Source organism: Candida dubliniensis, chromosome 6, assembly GCF_000026945.1.
Source record: "Candida dubliniensis CD36 chromosome 6, complete sequence".
Classification (NCBI taxonomy): domain Eukaryota; kingdom Fungi; phylum Ascomycota; class Pichiomycetes; order Serinales; family Debaryomycetaceae; genus Candida; species Candida dubliniensis.
Genome location: NC_012865.1, coordinates 335,135 through 354,783, shown reverse-complemented (window position 1 = coordinate 354,783; position 19,649 = coordinate 335,135). Strand labels below are relative to the sequence as shown.

Below are 19,649 nucleotides of genomic sequence, written 5' to 3'. Positions count from 1 at the left end.
TATATATGCATAATTCTCAATGATTGAACCACTTGTATACTTTTCTTCTATCTATAAAGCAATCAAATATAAATGAAATTATATATGTTGTCTTTTTGGATCACCACCATTCTGTATTTTTTTCTTACGTTTAATTTTCTTTCCATGTTCATCATCTCCCATATCATCACCTCTCATTAATGTTTGTTGATCATTTATTGCCAAATCTGAACTATTAAATCCTGGTATCCCATTAATTGGAGTACGATCAAATTTTAATGCCTTATTTAATAATTCTGGATCTAATGGTTTTATAATATCAGGATGTTGTTCAATCAAAGGATCTAATAATCCTGGAGGAATTGGTTTTGCTGGTGATATTTGATGTTTACCTGGTAAATCTTGAATATGATTTTTATATGATTTTCTTAATTTTACTCCTTTAGATCCATCAGGATTTGTACGAGTTAAAGATTTTGTCACTGGGATTAATCCATATAATTTTATTAGATTGTCTTTTGGAGTAGGTTTTGGTGATTTATAAATATCTAAATAAACATATGGAAATTGTTAGTAAATGGGTATGATTTCTGGTGTATTAAAAAACTATCTAACATACTTTCAGGATTTATTAGGTAGTAATCATTTGATTGGGTACTATTAGGAATTGATGTCATTTCAAATAACCAGAAATATTAATGATTCAAGGAAGTAAGTTAATGATTATAGAGGGATATACTTTGATAGTGTGTGGATATTTTTTTAATTTTCTTTTTTTTTTTTTTAAGGCTAGTCTTGGTGGGTTTTTGTATTTTGTTGATATTGGTAAATCCGCACACTATGAGATTCTACAGTAACAATCATAGGTTTAAAAAACTATGAATTAAACATTGAATATACCTAAATATTAATACATTTATTATAACATCTAAATATACATGATTGTAGAATAAAACAGTAGTAAACTAATTAGCTTATTCCACTTTGCTAGATTTAAAGTAATGTGACTTTTTGACCATTCTTTCTTTTAACTTCAAACTCCCAAAAAGAATAAAACCATCCCATAGAATAAAACTTCATACATGACAATCCATCATATATCAGAAAACTTTACTAATTCAAAAAAGCCAATCCTCATACTTTTCATTCCCACAACAATTTTCTAATTGATCGCCGTCGTCGTCCATATTAATCTAAATAAGAATTTGTTTCAGAGAAAAATATATAAACTAGATCCTTCAGAGAAAATAAGGAAAAACTATCGGTACACACACATGACCATACTAAACAAGGTCTAATATAATAGTTGAAGAATCACTTGATTAGTATTCATTTGATACAATGAATATTAAGAAGATATATATATATATATATATATATATATATAGGTACTATTAACCGTTAACTAAAAATGGAGATAATCATATAGATTCTGTTTCTAAAAGTGGAAGAGCTCGAACACAAATCCATTATTAAACATATAATGTAAACTCAAATTATCAAATAAAAACCATGTATATGTATATGTATATATATATATATAATACCTATTGTACAAAAGTAAGCTAATAAGAAGAAGAAAAAGAAGAAGAAAAAAATATAGAAAAAGAAACCGCTTGTATAATCTTCAAAGGCGTTTTTGAAGAATAAAATATAATTGAAACACAAATAATGATACACTGGAAAGAAAATTAGGATTGATTTAACAACAATTTCTCTGTATCACATTAATTAAAATCACAAATTAAATAATACAACAGGAAGGGGGGGGGGAAAGAGAGTTGGGGTTAAAATGACAAAACTAAGGGTAGAATAATGATTTATGTTTCTTTTTGTTTGTTTGTTTTGATTTTTACCTTCCATTTCACTTATTCTAATTCAATATTCTTGTTTTTTTTCTTTTTTTTTTTAAAAAAAAAAAATGTTTTATTTTCTAACAACTTCCCAACCTTCACCATCTTCTTGACCTTCGGAAACAGTTAATTTACTAGTAGCTTGTTGTAAATTGTCAATTTGTTGTTTGCTTTTTTGGACTTGTTCCTCTTGTTCTTCTTCTTGTTCTTGTTCTTCATCTTCATCATCTTCTCCTTCAACATTTAAAACACTGAAATGAGATTTTTGTGGTTTTTGTGGTTGATTTTGTTGTTCATCTTTTTTAACATTTCTTTGATTACCAGTTGATCTTGAAACATTACGAGATGGTAAACTTTGACCTCTTTTCCAATCAAAATCAGGTTCAATTGATTTTTTACCATTATTGGATCCAGTTCTATTAAGTCTTTCTCTTGGTGGTAAATTGGCTTTAGTATTTCTAGCAGAACTCCAATCAAATTCAGGTTCTTGTCTTTTTGAAGATTGTCTAGAAGAATTATCTCTTGGAGTTCCATCAAAATTATCTCTTTGTGGTCTTTCTCTAACAGGTAATTCAGCTTGAGTGTTTCTAGCAGTATTCCAATCAAATTCTGGTTCTTGTTTTCTTGGTGTTCTATTTGATCTTTCTCTTTGTGGTGGTAATCCATCTCTTGAAGTTCTAGCAGAACCCCAATCTAATTCAGCTTCTTGTCTTCTTGATGGTCTTGTTGATTCACCCGATGGACCACTACCACTACCTACTCTGTTAGATCTTTGTCTTGGTGGTAATTCAGCTTGAGAATTTCTGGCAGCACCCCAATCCAATTCTGGGGCTGGTTCACGACCTTCACCACCTCTTCTATTACTACCAGATCTACCTGCTCTCCAATCACCATCTTCTCCCTTTGGTGGAGCAGCCACATTAACATAAATTTTTCTTCCTTGAAATTCAGTCATTGATAAATTCAAAGATTCTTCTAATAAACCACGATCATTAAATGTAATAAAAGCAAATCCTCTTAATCTACCAGTTTCTCTATCTTTTGGTAAAACAATATCGGAAATAATATCTTTAGCTTGCATTCTATCTTCAAAATGTCTAATGACAATATCTTCTTCAACTTCCCATGGTAAATTAGATACTCTAGCACGATATGGTGGTTGATCAGGAATAGGAAATTCTTTTCTTTCTCTTTTAAATTCATCATTACCAAACCCTGTTGATGTAGTATTATTAATACCACCACTACCACCAACATTACCAATTGGAGCCGCAGTTGATCCTGCAAAATTTGAAGTTTCTAATGAAACACCAATAGTGTTCAAATCAACTTCTTCATCAGCCCATGATCCTCCGCCAAAAGTATCATCAGCCAAGAAAGACCCTAAGTCCATTTTAACATTTTTTTTAGGTGGTGCCATGATGTTGTTTAATTAATAATAATAATAATAATAATAGTGTAGATGTATGTATGTATGTAAATTGATGAAAAATATTTGCTTTGTTTGAAAAAAAAAAAAAAAAAAATTGTTAAGTGTGTGTATATATATATTCTGTTAAATTGGTAATATCAATCAAACAGACAGACAGATAATTAATTGAAAATTATAATTTATATATTACTAAATCAATTGGTGTTGATATAATGATAAATATTGTCAATATTCCACTGATTTATAATGCGATGATAATTTTTTTTATTTTTTTTTTTTTTTTTTTTGAAAAATTTTCCCATTTTTTTTTTTTCTTCTTTGAAAATTAATTTAATGCTCATTCCCTTTTTTTTAGACCACACACGCACACACACAGACACACACTCTCTCTCACACACACACATCAGGTTGTGCGTAAGAAATATCAAGACCAACCCTTAATTATGATGGTAATTGATTAAGTTATCATTATACTACGTAGACTCACTGTTTTTTCTTTTTTGGCAACTATTAATCTAAAATGGTTATAACCATCATTCTCTCAAGCTTATTTAATCAAATAGATAAATAAATAAATAAATATATTGAATAAAAAATAAGAACTAAAAACTAAATACTAAAAAAAAAAAAAAAAAAACAAGAAAAGATAATTGAATTGAAAAATTAAGCCTATTAACAAATCAACGAATTAAACCCTATTCATAACCGTTTCCATCCTTGTCGCTTCAGAAACTTCACTTACTTCTTCCATACTTCCCGAATTTCTTACTTCATTTATATTCCTAGAATTGCTGGCTGTATCAGCTTCAGCTTCAACTTCAGCTTCTTCCTGATCTTGATCTTGATCTTGATCTTGTTCAACTTCAATATTCTGTTGTTGTGTATTTTGTTGTGGTGAATTACTTTCAATAATTGATTCTATTCCTTCAGGATGATCATGATGATATTTTTCAATTAATTTAAGAACAGCCCAATGATAAAAATCAAGTTTAGAAATTCCCATTATTTTCCACCATATAATTTTGAAAATATTATTATATTTCCGTTTAGCCATTTCATGACCTCTTTCTTCAAAATTCAAATCACGATATCTTGAATCTTCAAGTAATATTCTTACTCTTTCTCCTGGTGGGATTAATTCTTGTAACATCATTTGTAAACTTGGATTATTTCTGATTTCTTCAATATCCAAATCAATTGTACGTAAATCATCATCATCATCATCATCATCAACATCAACATCAACATCATCAACATCATTGTCATTGTCATCATTGTTATTATCTTCATTTACATCATTATTATGACTATTATTTGCTTGTTGATTTTGATTTTGATTTTGATTTTGATTATTTGCATTTTCTGATGGATTATTATTCCCATTATGATTTTGATAATCTCTTTTAAATAAATAATCACGTTTACACATTGGACAACATGCTCGTCTTCTAATTAACCATGGATCTAAACATTCAGCATGGAAAACATGTCCACAAATTAATCCACGAACAATATCTTCATCTTCAATCATTTCTAAACAAATAGCACATGATCCTGAATCAAAATGTAAACTGATTTGTGAATCATTAGAATCATTTTTAGAATTGATTTCAGTAAGATTTAATTCTTTCATTTCAATTTCATCATTATCATTATTATCATTATTATTATTAATATTATTAGTATTAGTGGTAGTATTTCTTGTGTTGGTCATGTCTGAAGTTCGAGCAGTAAATAATGTATTACTTGATTCATTATCTTCTGTTTGACAATAACAATTGTGGTTTTCATCATCAACGACAACAGCAACATTACCATCAATATTATTATGATTATTATGATTATTATGATTATTATGATTATTATGATTATCGTCACTACTCGATTGACCATTGGTATTATTATTCTGTTCTTGATGTTCTTGATGTTCATCCTCTTCTTCCTTCACTTCACAAAATAAATCTTCTCGATTTTCAACATCTTCTTCTTTCCCACCATTAAGCCATTGATGATAAGTTTTCTTAGGGAATAATAATTCAACTTCTTCAGCAGTCAATTTTTTCATTCTTGCAAATCTTCCACCTCTTCTTCTTCTTCTTCTTCTTCGTTGTCTTCTCCTTCTTCGTTGTTGTTGTTGTTGTTGTCTTTGTCTTGCTGTTTCAGTCGAGGAATCTCCATCTTCTTGATTCAATCTTCGATCAATTATTTCTCCACGTAAATAATGATGTTGTCGAATATAATCAAGTTGATCTTGTACTTCTGTAGTTGTGAATATTTGAGCAAATGTATGTTCATTAATAATATTTGAAGATTGATTTGCGTTATTATTGTTATTAAAATGATGATTATGATTATATCCATAAAGTCCTCTTCTAGTAATACCAATATAATTGACACCATATTTTGCTCGAACAAAATATCGTATTGTGAAGAAAACAAATATCAAGGCAATTAAAACTCCAACTGCCAATGCAAGAAAAAATAATACTGTTGAAGGGGTTGAACCAATAGTAGTATTTTGTGATCCAAAATCATTAGAAGTTGTTGTTGATACGGGTATTGTTGATGAATATGATGAACTAATATGTGAAATTGTTTCAGTCGCTTGTAGTAACGATGAGGATGTTGGTATTGTCGTTGACATGATAATGCTAGATTTTTTTTTTTAAATTCTTTTAGTTTTGAAAGTAAAATTAAAGAGAAGAAATGAACACAAGGATTATCCTTCCCTTAAAAAAACAAAAACAAAAAAACAAAAATAATAGAATAAATAAATAAATAAATAAATAAATTTGAATATATTTTACACAACGGATGATGATATTAAATCAGATCAAAGAAAAACAAGTGAAGTGGGAGGGGGGGGGTGGGAGTAAATAATTTCAAATCTTGATTTCTTCTGCTTCTGCTTCTTCTTCTTCTTCTTGTTCTTGTTCTACCTTGTGCCTTCTTTTTTTTTTTTTTTTTTTCTTAACCAATAACAATGATTCGAGATAATAATAATAGATGTATTAATGGAATGAAGATGTATTTATAAAAATAACAAGGAAAAACTTTTGGAACTTTTGGAACTTTTGGAACTTTTCTTCCTTCCTTCCTTCCTTGCTTCCTTCTAACTAAATAGAGAAAATTTCTTGTCCTTATTTTTTTTCTTGTCTTTGTCTTTGACTTTGACTTTGACCTTTTTTTTTTTTTTTGCTTTTTGCTTTTTGCTATTTACTCTTTGGGAGATTTTAACTGAATTAAATTGATTAAAATTTTATATCTTCTAAACCCCCCCCCCCCCCATCTCAAACAAAACAAAACAAGGCACAGTAATAATTATAATAATAATTAATAATAATTAATAATAGTAGCTTTCTTTAATACTACCATACCATGAAATGAATAATTGATTTTACAGTCAGTTCTATAACTTAACCGACGTTACTTCCTGAATTGTAAATTATATACTATCTAGATATAACCACAGTTGATGATTTGACTTGATAGAGAGATGTCCGTAGAATTTTTTTTTTGTTTTTTGTTGCTCTCCTTTACCTATATAAGTTAATTCACATTATTTGAATAACAAATAATAATAGTAATGGCACAATTTGATATTAACAGTTATTTCAAAAAGTTTTCTTTTCTATTTACAAATAAGAAATCAAGTTTCCAATGTTCCAATGACAACCATCACATTCCCCTATTGTTATATATTCAACCTGTCAAAATGAATAACACAGTTTTGCTTTGCTTCAAGTACTATTTTTTTTTTTTGTTTTCATTGTAATTGCTCCCTCTTGTTCAGTATATATATATTATTGTTCTCCATTCGTTATTGTTTTGATGTGAAAGAATTGCCAAAAGTTGATCTTCATTTGCGAAATAAAATCAAAACTTGAATTATTAATATTGTAAAAAAATTTCTAGTTTCTAATCCTCTAACTTATGAATGAAGTATTTATTTGCCATTTGCCATTTGCCATTTGCCATTTCCATCTGCCTCCTCGATTAGACCACATTTATACAATCTTTGTGTATATCGTCGCAACACTAATCACAAGACTAAAAAATTGGAAGCTTATTTTTTTTTTCTTTCTTTCTTTCTTTCTTTCTCCTTAAATTGAATTTTCGATATCAAAATTATTATGTGTTTATAAAATTAATCAGTAAGTTATTGCCATATGTCTATCGTATTTTCGTAATTTGAATGAATCCCCCCCCCCCACCTCTCTCTTCTACTTTATTGATCTAATAGCAATACACAAACAACAACGGCAAATACGAAGAAAAAAAAAAAAAAAAAAAAGAAAAAAAAAAGCCATTAAAATAACACATACTGTAAGTATTAACTTCATTAGGGAAAATGACCTTGTAAATTATTCAAATGTGATGCGTTTTTTTATAGTTAAACAAAATTGTAAATATTTCTTGAACGTTAATTCACACATTCTGAATCAGTTTCAGTAACAACATACAGCAAAATGGATTAATGATGATGATATATAGGAATAGTAAATCTAACAATCAAAAGACCCTTCAATTATTTCAATGGAAGAAGGTGGGGGGAAGGGGGGGAAGGGGGGGCAAGAAAGTTGTGACAACAATATTTTATATTCTTGTAAGTTTTTAATTGTCCATCCATATTTGATTTTTAATCACAAAATAATTCAAATGATTATTATTGTTGAACTTGATTGATTTAAAATAATCAGAATTGTTTCATTTCTCTTCAATTGGTATTTAGGATGAAAAGGAGGAAATGGAGAATAGGGAGGAAAGGAGGTGAGTTATGGTGTTATCTACATGATAATATTAAAATATGAGATTTTTAGACAGAGTTAGTTCAATCATTTCTTAATAATCTGGTTGCAAAAAAAAAAATGAAAAAAAAATTACAGTCAAACTAAACTATGGTGTGTTTCATTAGTTTGATGAATGAATGAATCCAATCCAAACTTATTCAATATAAATCAAATTTTGACACTTATTAACCGCTTCACATACAAACAAGGCAAGGCAAGACAAGGCAAAACAAGGAAAGTCAAGTCAAGGCAAGGAAAGGAAAAATAACTTCACTTCATTTTTATAGTCCATTCAATATGAGTTGATTGATTGTTAACACTTTTTTTTTTTTACAAACACACACACCGAGATTATATTACCAAGAAGAAGAAATTATCCCACACACGCACACACTTCCGTTTTTTTTTTCTTCTTCTTCTTCTTTTCAGAGAATTAAACGAACCTTATATAAACTCAAAACCTTCAAAGCACAAGACCATTAAAATCTACAAGTTTAGTTTTCTAGGTTAAAAATAAAAAGACAATACAATACATATATATATTTATGAATACTTAAACAATAATAAAAACTAATTGATGACTCTTTAAAATATATATATATAGATAGATAGATAGATAGATAGGTCTTGTAATTTGTAGTTATGGTTCTTGCTTTGTGTTATTGATGATTTTATTATAAATTATATTTACTAGTTACTAATAAAAGAGTAACTATTAATTTCATTTCTATTTCATTAATGACTTTTTTTTTTATTTACTTATTTTTTGTTATAATTTGGTTTTTGGAATTTAATTTTAAATTTTAAAAAATATCCATCATCAAACTTAAGCAGAACCTTTTGGAGCTTCTTTATAAGAAATAGCAGCTTCTTCACCCATAGCAGAAATAATGGTAACAATTAAATCTTTACCTTCATCAAATTCATCTTGTAATTTGTCACCCAATTCACCTTCTGGAACTTTGACATCATCTTTAGTGTCACCATCAGCAGTCATTAAAGACAAATAACCATCATCAATATCCAATAATTGATATTCTTGTCTACTGACATTTGGAACTTCCATATTATGAGTAGATGGAGATAAATCTTCCAATTTTTTACCAGTGAAAATATCAATGGCGACTAAATGGACTTTAGCATGACCGTGCTTACCAGTTTTAGAAGTAGACATATCAACAATTTTACATGGTCTGTTTTTAATGACAACGTGACCGTTCTTTCTTAAAGCGGAACATTGCATTGGGTAAGTTAAAGCAGCACCGGCATCAGCGGTTTCAAAAGTGTGCTAAACAAAAAAAAAAAAAGGGGGGAGTCAATGTTAGTAAAAAATTTTTGATTCATTTTATTAATTCTAGTCATTGAATTGGGTTTATCATGGATTGAAAAGATATCCAAATATTTATAGTAATGAAGTTGGTTGGTTGGTTGGTTGGTTGGTTGTTTGGTTGGAAAAGAGGGATCAAATTTGAGAAGAAAAAAAAAAAAAAAAAATTTTTTTTGTCCTCCACCGAGTGTTGAAATGAAACAACACCCTTCCACCGCCACCACCACCACCACCACCCACAATAACAATAACAACAGCAACAAGAAAGGGGGGAGGAGGAGAAAGAGAAAGAGGGAAAACCTTTTTTTCCCCTTTATTTTCCACCATGTTATTGGTTGTCAAAATAAAATCAATCCAAAATTTAAAAATTCTTTCGGGGAAATATAAATCAAAATCTAAAAAAAAAAAAACTCATCCCCCCCTCCTCCTCCTTTATTTCAAATCAAATCAATCCAATCCAATCCAATCCATTTAAAGAAACTGCAAGGTGAACAAGTAAACCCTGTATCAAGATTTTTGTCTCTTGAGACCTTTCAGACCTGTTGGATCAATGGAGAAAAGAAGAGAAGAGTAGAAAATATTGATTTTCTCTTTTTCTCAAAATTTTTTCTGTCTTCCTTAATTCCAATTCCAACTCCAATTCCAATTCTTGATAAACCTTTTCTTTTCTTTCTTTTTTTTTTTTCCAAATATACTAGAATTCAATTAATATTAAATAAATAGTAAAAACATACTTCTTCTTCAGCCATATTGGATTATTTTATTTTTACTGTAATGAAAGAAAGAAAGAAAGAAAAGAAGGAAAAAGAAAGAAAGAAAAGAAGAAGAAGAAGAAGAAGAAAATAAAAAGTTTTTTTTTTTTCAAAGAAAGAGAAAAAATTTTTTTTTTTTTTTTTAGTTTTGATGTTTCGTTCGTTGATTATTCTAAATTAGTTTTTGTTGATGAATGAGTGAGTGAGAGAGTGAGTGAGAGAAAAGGAAGAAGGAAGAGAGCAATTTACTGAGTAATAGAAAAAAAAATTTTTTTTTTTTCTCCTGGTATTAATTTTTGTACAATGAGATAAAATCTAACAAAATATTAACTAATATTAATGTTTCCAGTTTATTAAACAAAGAGATTCCTTTTTCTCTCTCTCTTTCTCTTTCTCTTTTTTTTTAACACATAACCAATTAATAACTTATTACCTTATATTATTACCCCCCTTTTTTTTCTCTCTCTCTCTCTCTCTATATTCATCCAATTTTTCTATCAATTAATATGTTTTAACCCTTTAATAATTCACAATTCCAACACAACTGGCAAGTATTTTTCTTTGTTGGGTGGAGAAAGTCGTGTGTGTAGAGAAAAAAAAAAAAAAAAAAAGAAGGGGCGGTGGCGGCGGCGAAGGCGACAGCGGCGGTAGTGGCAGATGGGCAGTTGGGAAGTGGTTTTTTTGTTTTTTTTTTTGTTTTTCCCTGGCCAATAAGCATTGAGGTAATCTATTGCGGTATGGATGTTCTAACCAAAACACACGCACACGGCTTACCCGACATTAAATTGTGGACGCGCGGGTTTTGTCTGATTTGCTTTATAAGTTTATAAGTTGTTTTTTTTTTTTGATGATGATGATGATGAGTTTATACACTACCTCTAATTGGTGTATCTCTTGGTAGTGGTGGTGGTGTCCAATCGCTTATAGTTTATGAATTGAAATCTTAGATTTTGGTTGTTGTCTTCTTCTTTCTCTACTCTACTCTACTCTACTCTACTCTACTCTACTCTACTCTACTCTACTCTACTCTACTCTACTCTACATTAATCTTAACAACAACAACAGAAAAACGGACCATTACAATACAAAATACAATAGGTGAAGTACCTAGAGCCGTTTATTTGTAAAATATATTATTCAATTTGTCATACTTTTTATTTTCAAAGTCATTAATGAATTTATTGTTACATTTGAATACATACAAAAAATAAAAAATAAAAAAAAAATATATTTCTATTAACCATTTGTTAGGTGATGATTTTGGAATTTGCATGTGTATTAGGATAGGGTGACAGGATGGAAGAAGGGGTAATTATAATATAACATAGCACAACCCCTGTTGGGTTAGTTAGTTAGTTAGTTAGTTAGTTAGTTGATGTTAACTTTCTGCTGGAGGTGATGGTGGTCCAGTTGTTGTAGTAGTAGTAGTAATAGTTGTAGTGATACTTGCCGATTTTTTTGGTTTCAAATCTTCCAGTTTCTTACCATGTGCTTCTAATTCAGGAATACTTTGTTCTAATCCAGAAACTTCAGAATCATCTTGATTATGAATTGCCTTACGATTATCAGAATTATGACCATGACTATTACTATGATGTGAAGGATTATTCTTATTATCTTCATATTCCAATTGTTTTTCAAGTTTCAATTGTTCAATAGGTTCTTTCCATACATCCAACACTTCTTGACATCTATCATGTAATTTGAAACTTTCAGGATATTTCAATGTTGGATCTTTTATAATACATCTCAATACTTTATGTAATTTAGATTTTCTTAATAATTCAACAGTTATAGGGAAATCTTGTAATCGATGTAATATTAATCTTGCCGTCAGTAATTCATCAGCAGTTGGTGGTTTTAATCCCGTAGTATCTTTAGGAGTTGTCGCTTGATTTCTTTGAATCAAAGTCTTTTGTAGTTTCACTCGACATAGCCATAATTGATGATTCTTTTCTTTATCAGAAATTGTTGATTTGTTTTTGGATGCAGATGCAACTGAAGCAGCTATTGATGATGTATGGGATTGATTATCATCATCACTAGTTTCACTTTTAATTTTCTTCATACTAGGGGTTGATATATTATTTGAATCAATTGAGTTTGTAATAATACCCTTGGTGTTGTCACTATTATCATCTGTCAATCTTCTCTTTCTTCTACCATTAGTAGCAGTTGTTGATGTAGTTTTCGTTGAAACACTTGATGCTCGACTTCTTCTACCTCCATTTCGTGATTGTTTCTTTAGTTGCACAGAATCTTCATCTTCATAACTTTCTTCAACATCTCCATCTTCTGCTTCATCGTCATAATCACGTTTATTATTTTTAGACCGCACAATGATTTTCTGTTTTTTTATTGGTTCTGGTTCTGGTTCTAGTTCTGGTTCTGGTTCTGGTTCCTCAGGCTCTTCCTCAGGCTCGACCTCAGGCTCTTCCTCTTCTTCCCCTTCCTCTTCTTCTTCTTCTTCAGCACCATTAAGTTCAATCAAGAAATCTCTGAATGTATCATAATCTAATCCATCAGTGGCAGCTATAGCTTGTTTATAACTACTTTGTTTCCCAGGGATTTTCCCCTTTAAATTCTTCATTTTTTTCTTGATATCTAGTGGGATTTCTTTTAATGCATTTGACAAATTTTCATCGGTTAATTCCGTTAATCCTTTATCAGACATCCAATAATAATCTCCATCAGGAATAAATATAACACAATAAGGAGTTTTATTGTTTCTTTTCTTTGCTCCTAGTACATCTTCTGGTATATCTTCTTCAGGAACAACAAATGCTGGCCAAGCAGTAAATCCTGGCATTTTAGCAAATACTCGTTGTCGAGGTTGGAATGCTAATTTAGCCGAAATTGATTTTTTTGGTGGCATTGAGTCAAAGAAAAAATCAAAAAATTAAAAATAAAATGACTAACAATTAAAAGTACACGTATATATGATATGGGAAATTTATGACGATTCAATAGTTCTGTCTCACTTTCTTTGCAAAGTTCTTGTTGTTGATGTTGTTGTTGTTGAATAATTTTGATGAAACTCCAAAACAAAAAAAACAAAAAAAAAGACAACCACAATTGGAAATACAATGAACAAGACTTAAAAATAAACACTAATAGAAGTGAAAAAACTCAAATAAACCCACAAAAAAAAAAAAATATAATTGGATTAATAAGATTGGAAGAAGGTGTGGAGGTTGGTGAGATAAAAAAAAAAAAAATAGGAGACAAAGTCAAAAGTCGTGAATGGAGGGGGGGGAGGGGGAGGAGGTGTTGATGAGCAGAAAAAGTAATGAGTCAATGAATGTATGAGTGATTGGAGTCAATGAACTTATTGAGTGTTGTTGATGAATAAAACTTTGAATGTTTTAAAATTGTATATAGTTAATTCTTTTTTAAAAAGAAAGAAGGAGGAGGAAGAAGAAGAAGAAGAAAAAAAAAAAAAAAAAAAAAAAGAGAGAGAGAGAGAATAATTGTTGTTGTTGTTGTTGTTTTTTTTGTTAATTGAAATTGAGAATAAATTGTCTTTGTTTGATTTTAAAGAGAGATTCATTTTATTTTATTTCTTTTTTTCTTTCTTTCTTTCTTCTTCTTCTGGTGTCACCCACACGCACACCCACACCCACACCACATTCAATATTCACATATATATCCATATCCATACATACATACAAATACAATCAACTGTTAACTACTTTCCTCCTATTCACATAAACCTCTTTCCATTTTGTCAAACTCTTTAATATATTTTGCAACTGTATTATCTATTCTTTTTATTTCCCGTCTTGAACTTTTTTCGGTTTTGTTTGTTGGCCTTTTTTTTTTTTTTATGTTTGCTTTTTTTTTCATACAGTAGCAATTAAGAATTGAAATTTAGATTACTACGATTCTCAAAAAACATATCTATGAAATATATTCCTAATCGTTATTTCTTTTTCTTAACTCTTAGTTTGCTATTTTCTTAGTTTTTACTTACTATCAACTAATCTTAATCACATTAAAACCATAGACCCATTTCCTTTACCAAATGTTGTTGTTGTTGTTGTTGTTGTAAGTGCAAAAAGAATTACTCTACCAATAAGAATAACAAATGACAAGTTGAAAGGAAAATACAATGAAAACTATTCTTTGCACCTCAAATTTCTTAGTCATGGATTTCTTATTTCCATTGTTATTTTTTACTTGCATGTATTGATCCGTGAACGGGCTGAAAATAATGATCAACCTTAATATATTACCTGACAAATATTACCATGCTCTATTAAATGTTGCAATTTATTTATTACAACAACCCTTGTTCAATTTCGGTTGATTTTCTTTCCTTTCCTTTCCTTTCCTTTCTTTTCTCTCTCGCCTTAATTTGCCTCGATCTTTTTTATTTTTAGTAAACAACTTGAAACAATCTCTTGTCATTAATACGTCAAATTCTACCAAATTTCAACCCCACTACTACTACTACTACTACTACCCCAGTTGTGACAGATATTTGTACATTGACTCTTGGACTGTTTTAATTTTTCTTTATGTTTTCAACTAACAGTGTTTCCCTCCTTTTTATTAGTTCTTCTTCGTCATTACTGACGACGAATTCGTATTCCGTTTTTCTAGTTGTTGTGTGTGTATGTATGTATGTGTGTGTGTGTGTGGGTGCGTGTAATACCCGGAAATGAATTTACTTTTTGTGTAACATACAAGCTTATCATACCATTTCAATTTTTTTTTTTTGTTCTCTCTTTCGTCGAGTATTAATACTATGCAGGATTTAGTACGGGAATTTGAGCGACATCTCGACTAACCAATGCAAATGATTCAACGTTTTTTGGAACAGTTTCTAGTTTCTAAAAGATAAGAATTGATCCAAATAAGATGGTTTAATAAATACAATGTGATCCGACCTTTAGGAATGATTGGAAAATTGATTAATTATTTTTATTGGTTTAAGAATCAATTCTTTGATCTAATAATGTTGCCAAAAAAGATTGAAAAATTAATCCAATAATAATAGAGATCTAGTTAATCATATTTTCCAAAAAGTCAGCAATTTCCTATTAATAGCTTTAATCAGAAATCATGCTTTGGCTATAATAACATTGAAGATGATTGATACTATAATAGTATGAAATATAGGTTTGGAGTTGGTGGTCAAATCAATTCTTACACTGAAACTGTTAGACACGAAATCAAGCAATTCAGAAGACAAAAAAAATAAAAAAAAAAAATAACTATTAAAACCAAATTTGAACTCCTCAACCATCCAACAAGTAGGAACTTCTACTTGTACAAATACATAATATCAAGTGTTTTTATTGCAATATTTGAAGTTTAAGTATGTGCTTTGTCTTTTTTTTTTTGCAGTAAGATTATATCGTTCAGGAGAAATAACGAAAATGCACACGACTTATTCGCAGCATTTTTGTTTCTTGGCTTTACTTTGGCTTTGGCTTTTTGTCACCTCTCGTACCAACAACTACTACTACTACTACTACTACTACCATACTAACTAAGAAATCTACCCCTCCTCTTTTTTTTTTTTTTTTTTCTCATATTATACACACATCTACTACAATCTTTTGCTGATTATCTCCTTTCACTAGAACAAGTATTTAGGATTTATAACAACTATGTAATTGATAGTTATTGACAGGTTTATCCTTATCACCCTTGTAACAACAACATCAACCATGTAAGCAATATTGTGTACCCCCTTTTATTAAACATAGTGAATTAGAAAACAAATTTTTTTCAAACTTTACAACTGTGTTTCTGTTGTGATTATGAAATGCTCTATTAAACTATGCCTTTCTTGTCAAACAAACTTCTCTTCTGATGGAATCTAAAATTTTAATATAAGAAGAAAATAATTGTTAGTTCGGTACATATTAATAATAGACAAAGGGTGACAGAAAAGAAAAAATTTTGAGAGGGAAAGAGAAGGGAAGAAAAATTAAAGGACCACAACCACCACCACAACCACCACCAACACTTCCTTCCAACTACTGCCAACTTACAAGAAAAAGAAAGAAAGGAAAAAAAAAAAAAAATCATTGCAAAAAAAAAATCATTCAACTTGCATTCACAATATAAACTTAATACATTCATTAAGGTACAAGAATTCAATAATATCTTTATTGGGATTATATTTCTTTTCCTTTAAATAAGAAACCCATTCCACAATAAATCATTAACAAACTACAGTATTGACAAATTTTGGGATTATTTGCACTTGCCCTTCCATATTATAGTTAATAATCATTTTTATATCTGCCCCTAATAATAACAATAATAATAATAATAATAATCCCCCAAAAAATGGATCATTCAAAAGTACCTGTTTTTAAAAGACCTACTAAATTACCAACAAGGGAAGAATTAGCAGCGATATTCACTTCTCCTAAACAACGAAAGTTATCATCTGATTCAACTCCAAGAATAATTGAACAAAGTCAAGTATCATTAAATTTACCGCTGTTGACGCCAACACAAAAGAATATCAACACAAGTTCAAATTCAAGTTCAAGTTCAAGTTCAACAACAAGATTTATTCAACCACCACATTTACTTCCTCCTAATGGTCCAATCAATAATCCAATTTTAAATTCTGTACCTGAAAATATTATTCCTATAGTACATCCACCAGCTATTGTATCGGATTTTTTCAGTGATTTAACAACTGATTTGACAAATAATAAATTATCAAATCAAATTAATGGAATTCTTGGTAAATTCCCCCCACCAATACCACCCGAAAATCCATCATCATCATCATCATCATCATCATCATCGTCATCGTCATCGTCACAACATCCACGTTCAGCAAACATTGTTTCTGAAGATTTTACTTTAGAACGAGGAGGAATGATGGTTCCATTTATATATCCACCACCACCAATTGTAAATCCTAATCAATTACCTTATTCTTTAGCTTCATATAAAGAAAAATTTGATAATTTATACTATCAACAACAACAACAACAACAACAAACACCGATTAAACCATCTAAAGGAAGACCTCATGGGAAGAAAAAATCAAAAACCCCTGATTCTTTTTCAACGACAATTAAATCTCCTTTATCTGATAACAACAACAACAACAACAATAACAACAATATCACTAATGATAATCAAATATATGTTGAAGCACCACCTTTACCATTCCCTCCACCAAATTATATGCCATATCCATTATCATCAGATAAATCCACATTAACTCCTTCAGAAGTATTTGGAGTTTTTTTAAATGCAAATTCTCAATTACCAAGAGTTGATATGGTTGTTGCTAGTGCAGCAGGATCATTATTTGATATGAAATCACTGGCAAATAAAGAAGGATTTAATATATTAGATTATGAACTTGGTAAATTAAATGGACATAAACATAAGAAACAAAAAATTGGATTGAAAGGATTTGATCAAGAAGGGACAAAAAATGATAATGAGATTGATGATGGAAAAAATAGACAAGAACAAGATAATCAAGTAGTAGAAGAACAGGAAAAGGAAAAGGAAAAGGAAAAGGAAAAGGAGGGAGGAGAGGAAGAAGAAGAAGAAGAAGAAGAGGTAGACGAGGATACGAGAAATGATAGTGAAACAGTAGAGGAATTAGAAGAAGGAGAAGGAGAAGGGGAAGGAGAAGAACAAAAACAGAAGAATAATCAAGATGGAGAAATTGAAGATGATGAAACTTATTTCCTGAAAATTGATACTAAAGAATATTATGATTTTTATGCTACTACTGATAACAATAAATCAAAATCAATTATTGATAACAATAAAGTTGAAATCAATATGATTAATCCAAATTTTGAAAAAATATCTAGTAAATTGAGTAATGTGAAAAACAAACCGACAATGGAACAAACCATCACCAACAACCGTACAACTGAACTACCATCACCACCACTACCACCACTATCACCACCACCAGCTATTGATGATGTATATTCATATCCTCAAGAAGCCATTAGTAATCTTTATCGACTTGATAGAAATCAATTTTTCCCTAATAATCGACAAACAAAAGAAATTTCTTATATATCAGGATTAAATCATGAAAAACGTCGAATTGAATTATCTAAATCAATTGAAATAATTGAAGATTTTGAAATTCGTCATCGAGATGATTTATTTAAAGTTAAAAAATATCATTTATTAAATAAATTAAATAATTTACAATCATCAAAAATATCTTTTTCTTTAATGGATAATAATAATAATGAGAATAATAATGAGAATAAACAATTTTTAAAAATTAAAGATGATGAATTATTAAATATAGCTCAAGATTTATCATTAAAAAGAGATTTAGAATTATTACATTTAAAATTATTAGAAAATTATGAATTATTAAAAAATTCATTAAATTTTTATCAAAATTCTCATAAAATTTATAATCATTTAAATTATATTTTAATTAATAAATTAGAAAAATTGAAAATTTTTTTCGAAATTCAAAAAAATTTATTTCTTGAATATATTAATAATGATAATAATGGTAATAATAATGGTAATGGTAATATATTTGATATTAATGAAAAAGAATCAAGTAAATTATTTATTGGAATATCAAATCATGATTATTCTAATGAAATTAAAGATATTTTGAAAAATTTAATTGTTAATGATATTCAACAATCAAATAATAATAATTCTATTGATTCATTACAATTACCTGATTTATCATTATCACCATCATCATCACCACCACAACAACAACAACAATCAGAACAACAACCAATATTGATACATGATTTTATGCCATTAATTACATCACAAGAATTTAATCTTATAACTGGAGAATTAAATCATAAATCTTTGAAAAATTATGTAACCACCAAATATACTACTACTACTACTAATCATAATAATAATATCAATTCTCATAATAAAAGAATGATTCTGAATTCTATTTATGAAAAAATGATAACTTCTGGTTCAGATACAAATTTAAGTGATAGTGGATCCAATTCAACAACAACAACAACAACAACAACACCTAATACTTTTAAAGGTAGTAAACGTCGTGGTGGTAGACGAGCGGCAGCTACCACCTCCAACAATGCAACCACAACTGGTACTGGCACTGGTAATATTAATGATAAAACAAATCAAGGAATTATTAATGGTGGTAGTAGTAGTGGTGGTAGTAATTTTAAAGAAAATTTTGATCATAAATATAGTGAAGCTACATTATTAGCAAAAATAATGAAACAATTTTCTGGTCCTCAAATGGCTAAATCAGATGAATTAAATCATGATTTACAATTAATGGGGATTAAAACAAAATGGCCAATAACAAAATAAAAAAATAACAAAATAAATCAGAAAAACAGAATAAGGTTTAGTTTATAATAGCATAGTAATAGCATAATAGTAGCATAGTAATAGTACAGTAGTAGCATTGTATTGTATAATTTTAATACATAATAATAATAATAATATTTATATATATATATAAGTTAGGATAGAGCAATTAGAGGAATGATATATTGTTTTTTTTTTAAAAAAAGTAATAATATACAT

The 19,649-nt window shown here is 29.1% G+C and overlaps 6 protein-coding genes across 6 annotated transcripts; 1 reads left to right on the top strand and 5 right to left on the bottom strand. All coding sequences in view use genetic code 12, as the record gives it.

Moving 5' to 3' along the window:
* Nucleotides 1-78: 78 nt before the first annotated feature.
* On the bottom strand, nucleotides 79-656 carry CD36_61730 (subunit of the RNA polymerase II mediator complex, putative; the record flags this gene model as incomplete). The annotated part of the gene is made up of 2 exons (XM_002420899.1): nucleotides 79-528; nucleotides 600-656. 2 exons carry the CDS (start codon nucleotides 654-656, stop codon nucleotides 79-81), a joined length of 507 nt encoding a protein of 168 aa, XP_002420944.1.
* Nucleotides 657-1,905: 1,249 nt separating this feature from the next.
* Nucleotides 1,906-3,252, bottom strand: CD36_61720 (eukaryotic translation initiation factor 4B (eIF-4B), putative; the record flags this gene model as incomplete). Its single annotated transcript, XM_002420898.1, has 1 exon — nucleotides 1,906-3,252. One exon carries the CDS (start codon nucleotides 3,250-3,252, stop codon nucleotides 1,906-1,908), a length of 1,347 nt encoding a protein of 448 aa, XP_002420943.1.
* A 700-nt stretch (nucleotides 3,253-3,952) lies between these two features.
* On the bottom strand, nucleotides 3,953-5,908 carry CD36_61710 (conserved hypothetical protein; the record flags this gene model as incomplete). Its single annotated transcript, XM_002420897.1, has 1 exon — nucleotides 3,953-5,908. One exon carries the CDS (start codon nucleotides 5,906-5,908, stop codon nucleotides 3,953-3,955), a length of 1,956 nt encoding a protein of 651 aa, XP_002420942.1.
* Nucleotides 5,909-8,880: 2,972 nt separating this feature from the next.
* TIF51 (ANB1) (eukaryotic translation initiation factor 5a (eIF-5A), putative) lies at nucleotides 8,881-10,130 on the bottom strand (the record flags this gene model as incomplete). Its single annotated transcript, XM_002420896.1, has 2 exons — nucleotides 8,881-9,342; nucleotides 10,116-10,130. The coding sequence occupies 2 exons, from the start codon at nucleotides 10,128-10,130 to the stop codon at nucleotides 8,881-8,883; spliced, it is 477 nt and encodes a 158-aa protein (XP_002420941.1).
* A 1,381-nt stretch (nucleotides 10,131-11,511) lies between these two features.
* Nucleotides 11,512-13,008, bottom strand: CD36_61690 (conserved hypothetical protein; the record flags this gene model as incomplete). The annotated part of the gene is made up of 1 exon (XM_002420895.1): nucleotides 11,512-13,008. One exon carries the CDS (start codon nucleotides 13,006-13,008, stop codon nucleotides 11,512-11,514), a length of 1,497 nt encoding a protein of 498 aa, XP_002420940.1.
* A 3,431-nt stretch (nucleotides 13,009-16,439) lies between these two features.
* Nucleotides 16,440-19,430, top strand: CD36_61670 (conserved hypothetical protein; the record flags this gene model as incomplete). The annotated part of the gene is made up of 1 exon (XM_002420894.1): nucleotides 16,440-19,430. One exon carries the CDS (start codon nucleotides 16,440-16,442, stop codon nucleotides 19,428-19,430), a length of 2,991 nt encoding a protein of 996 aa, XP_002420939.1.
* Nucleotides 19,431-19,649: the final 219 nt, after the last annotated feature.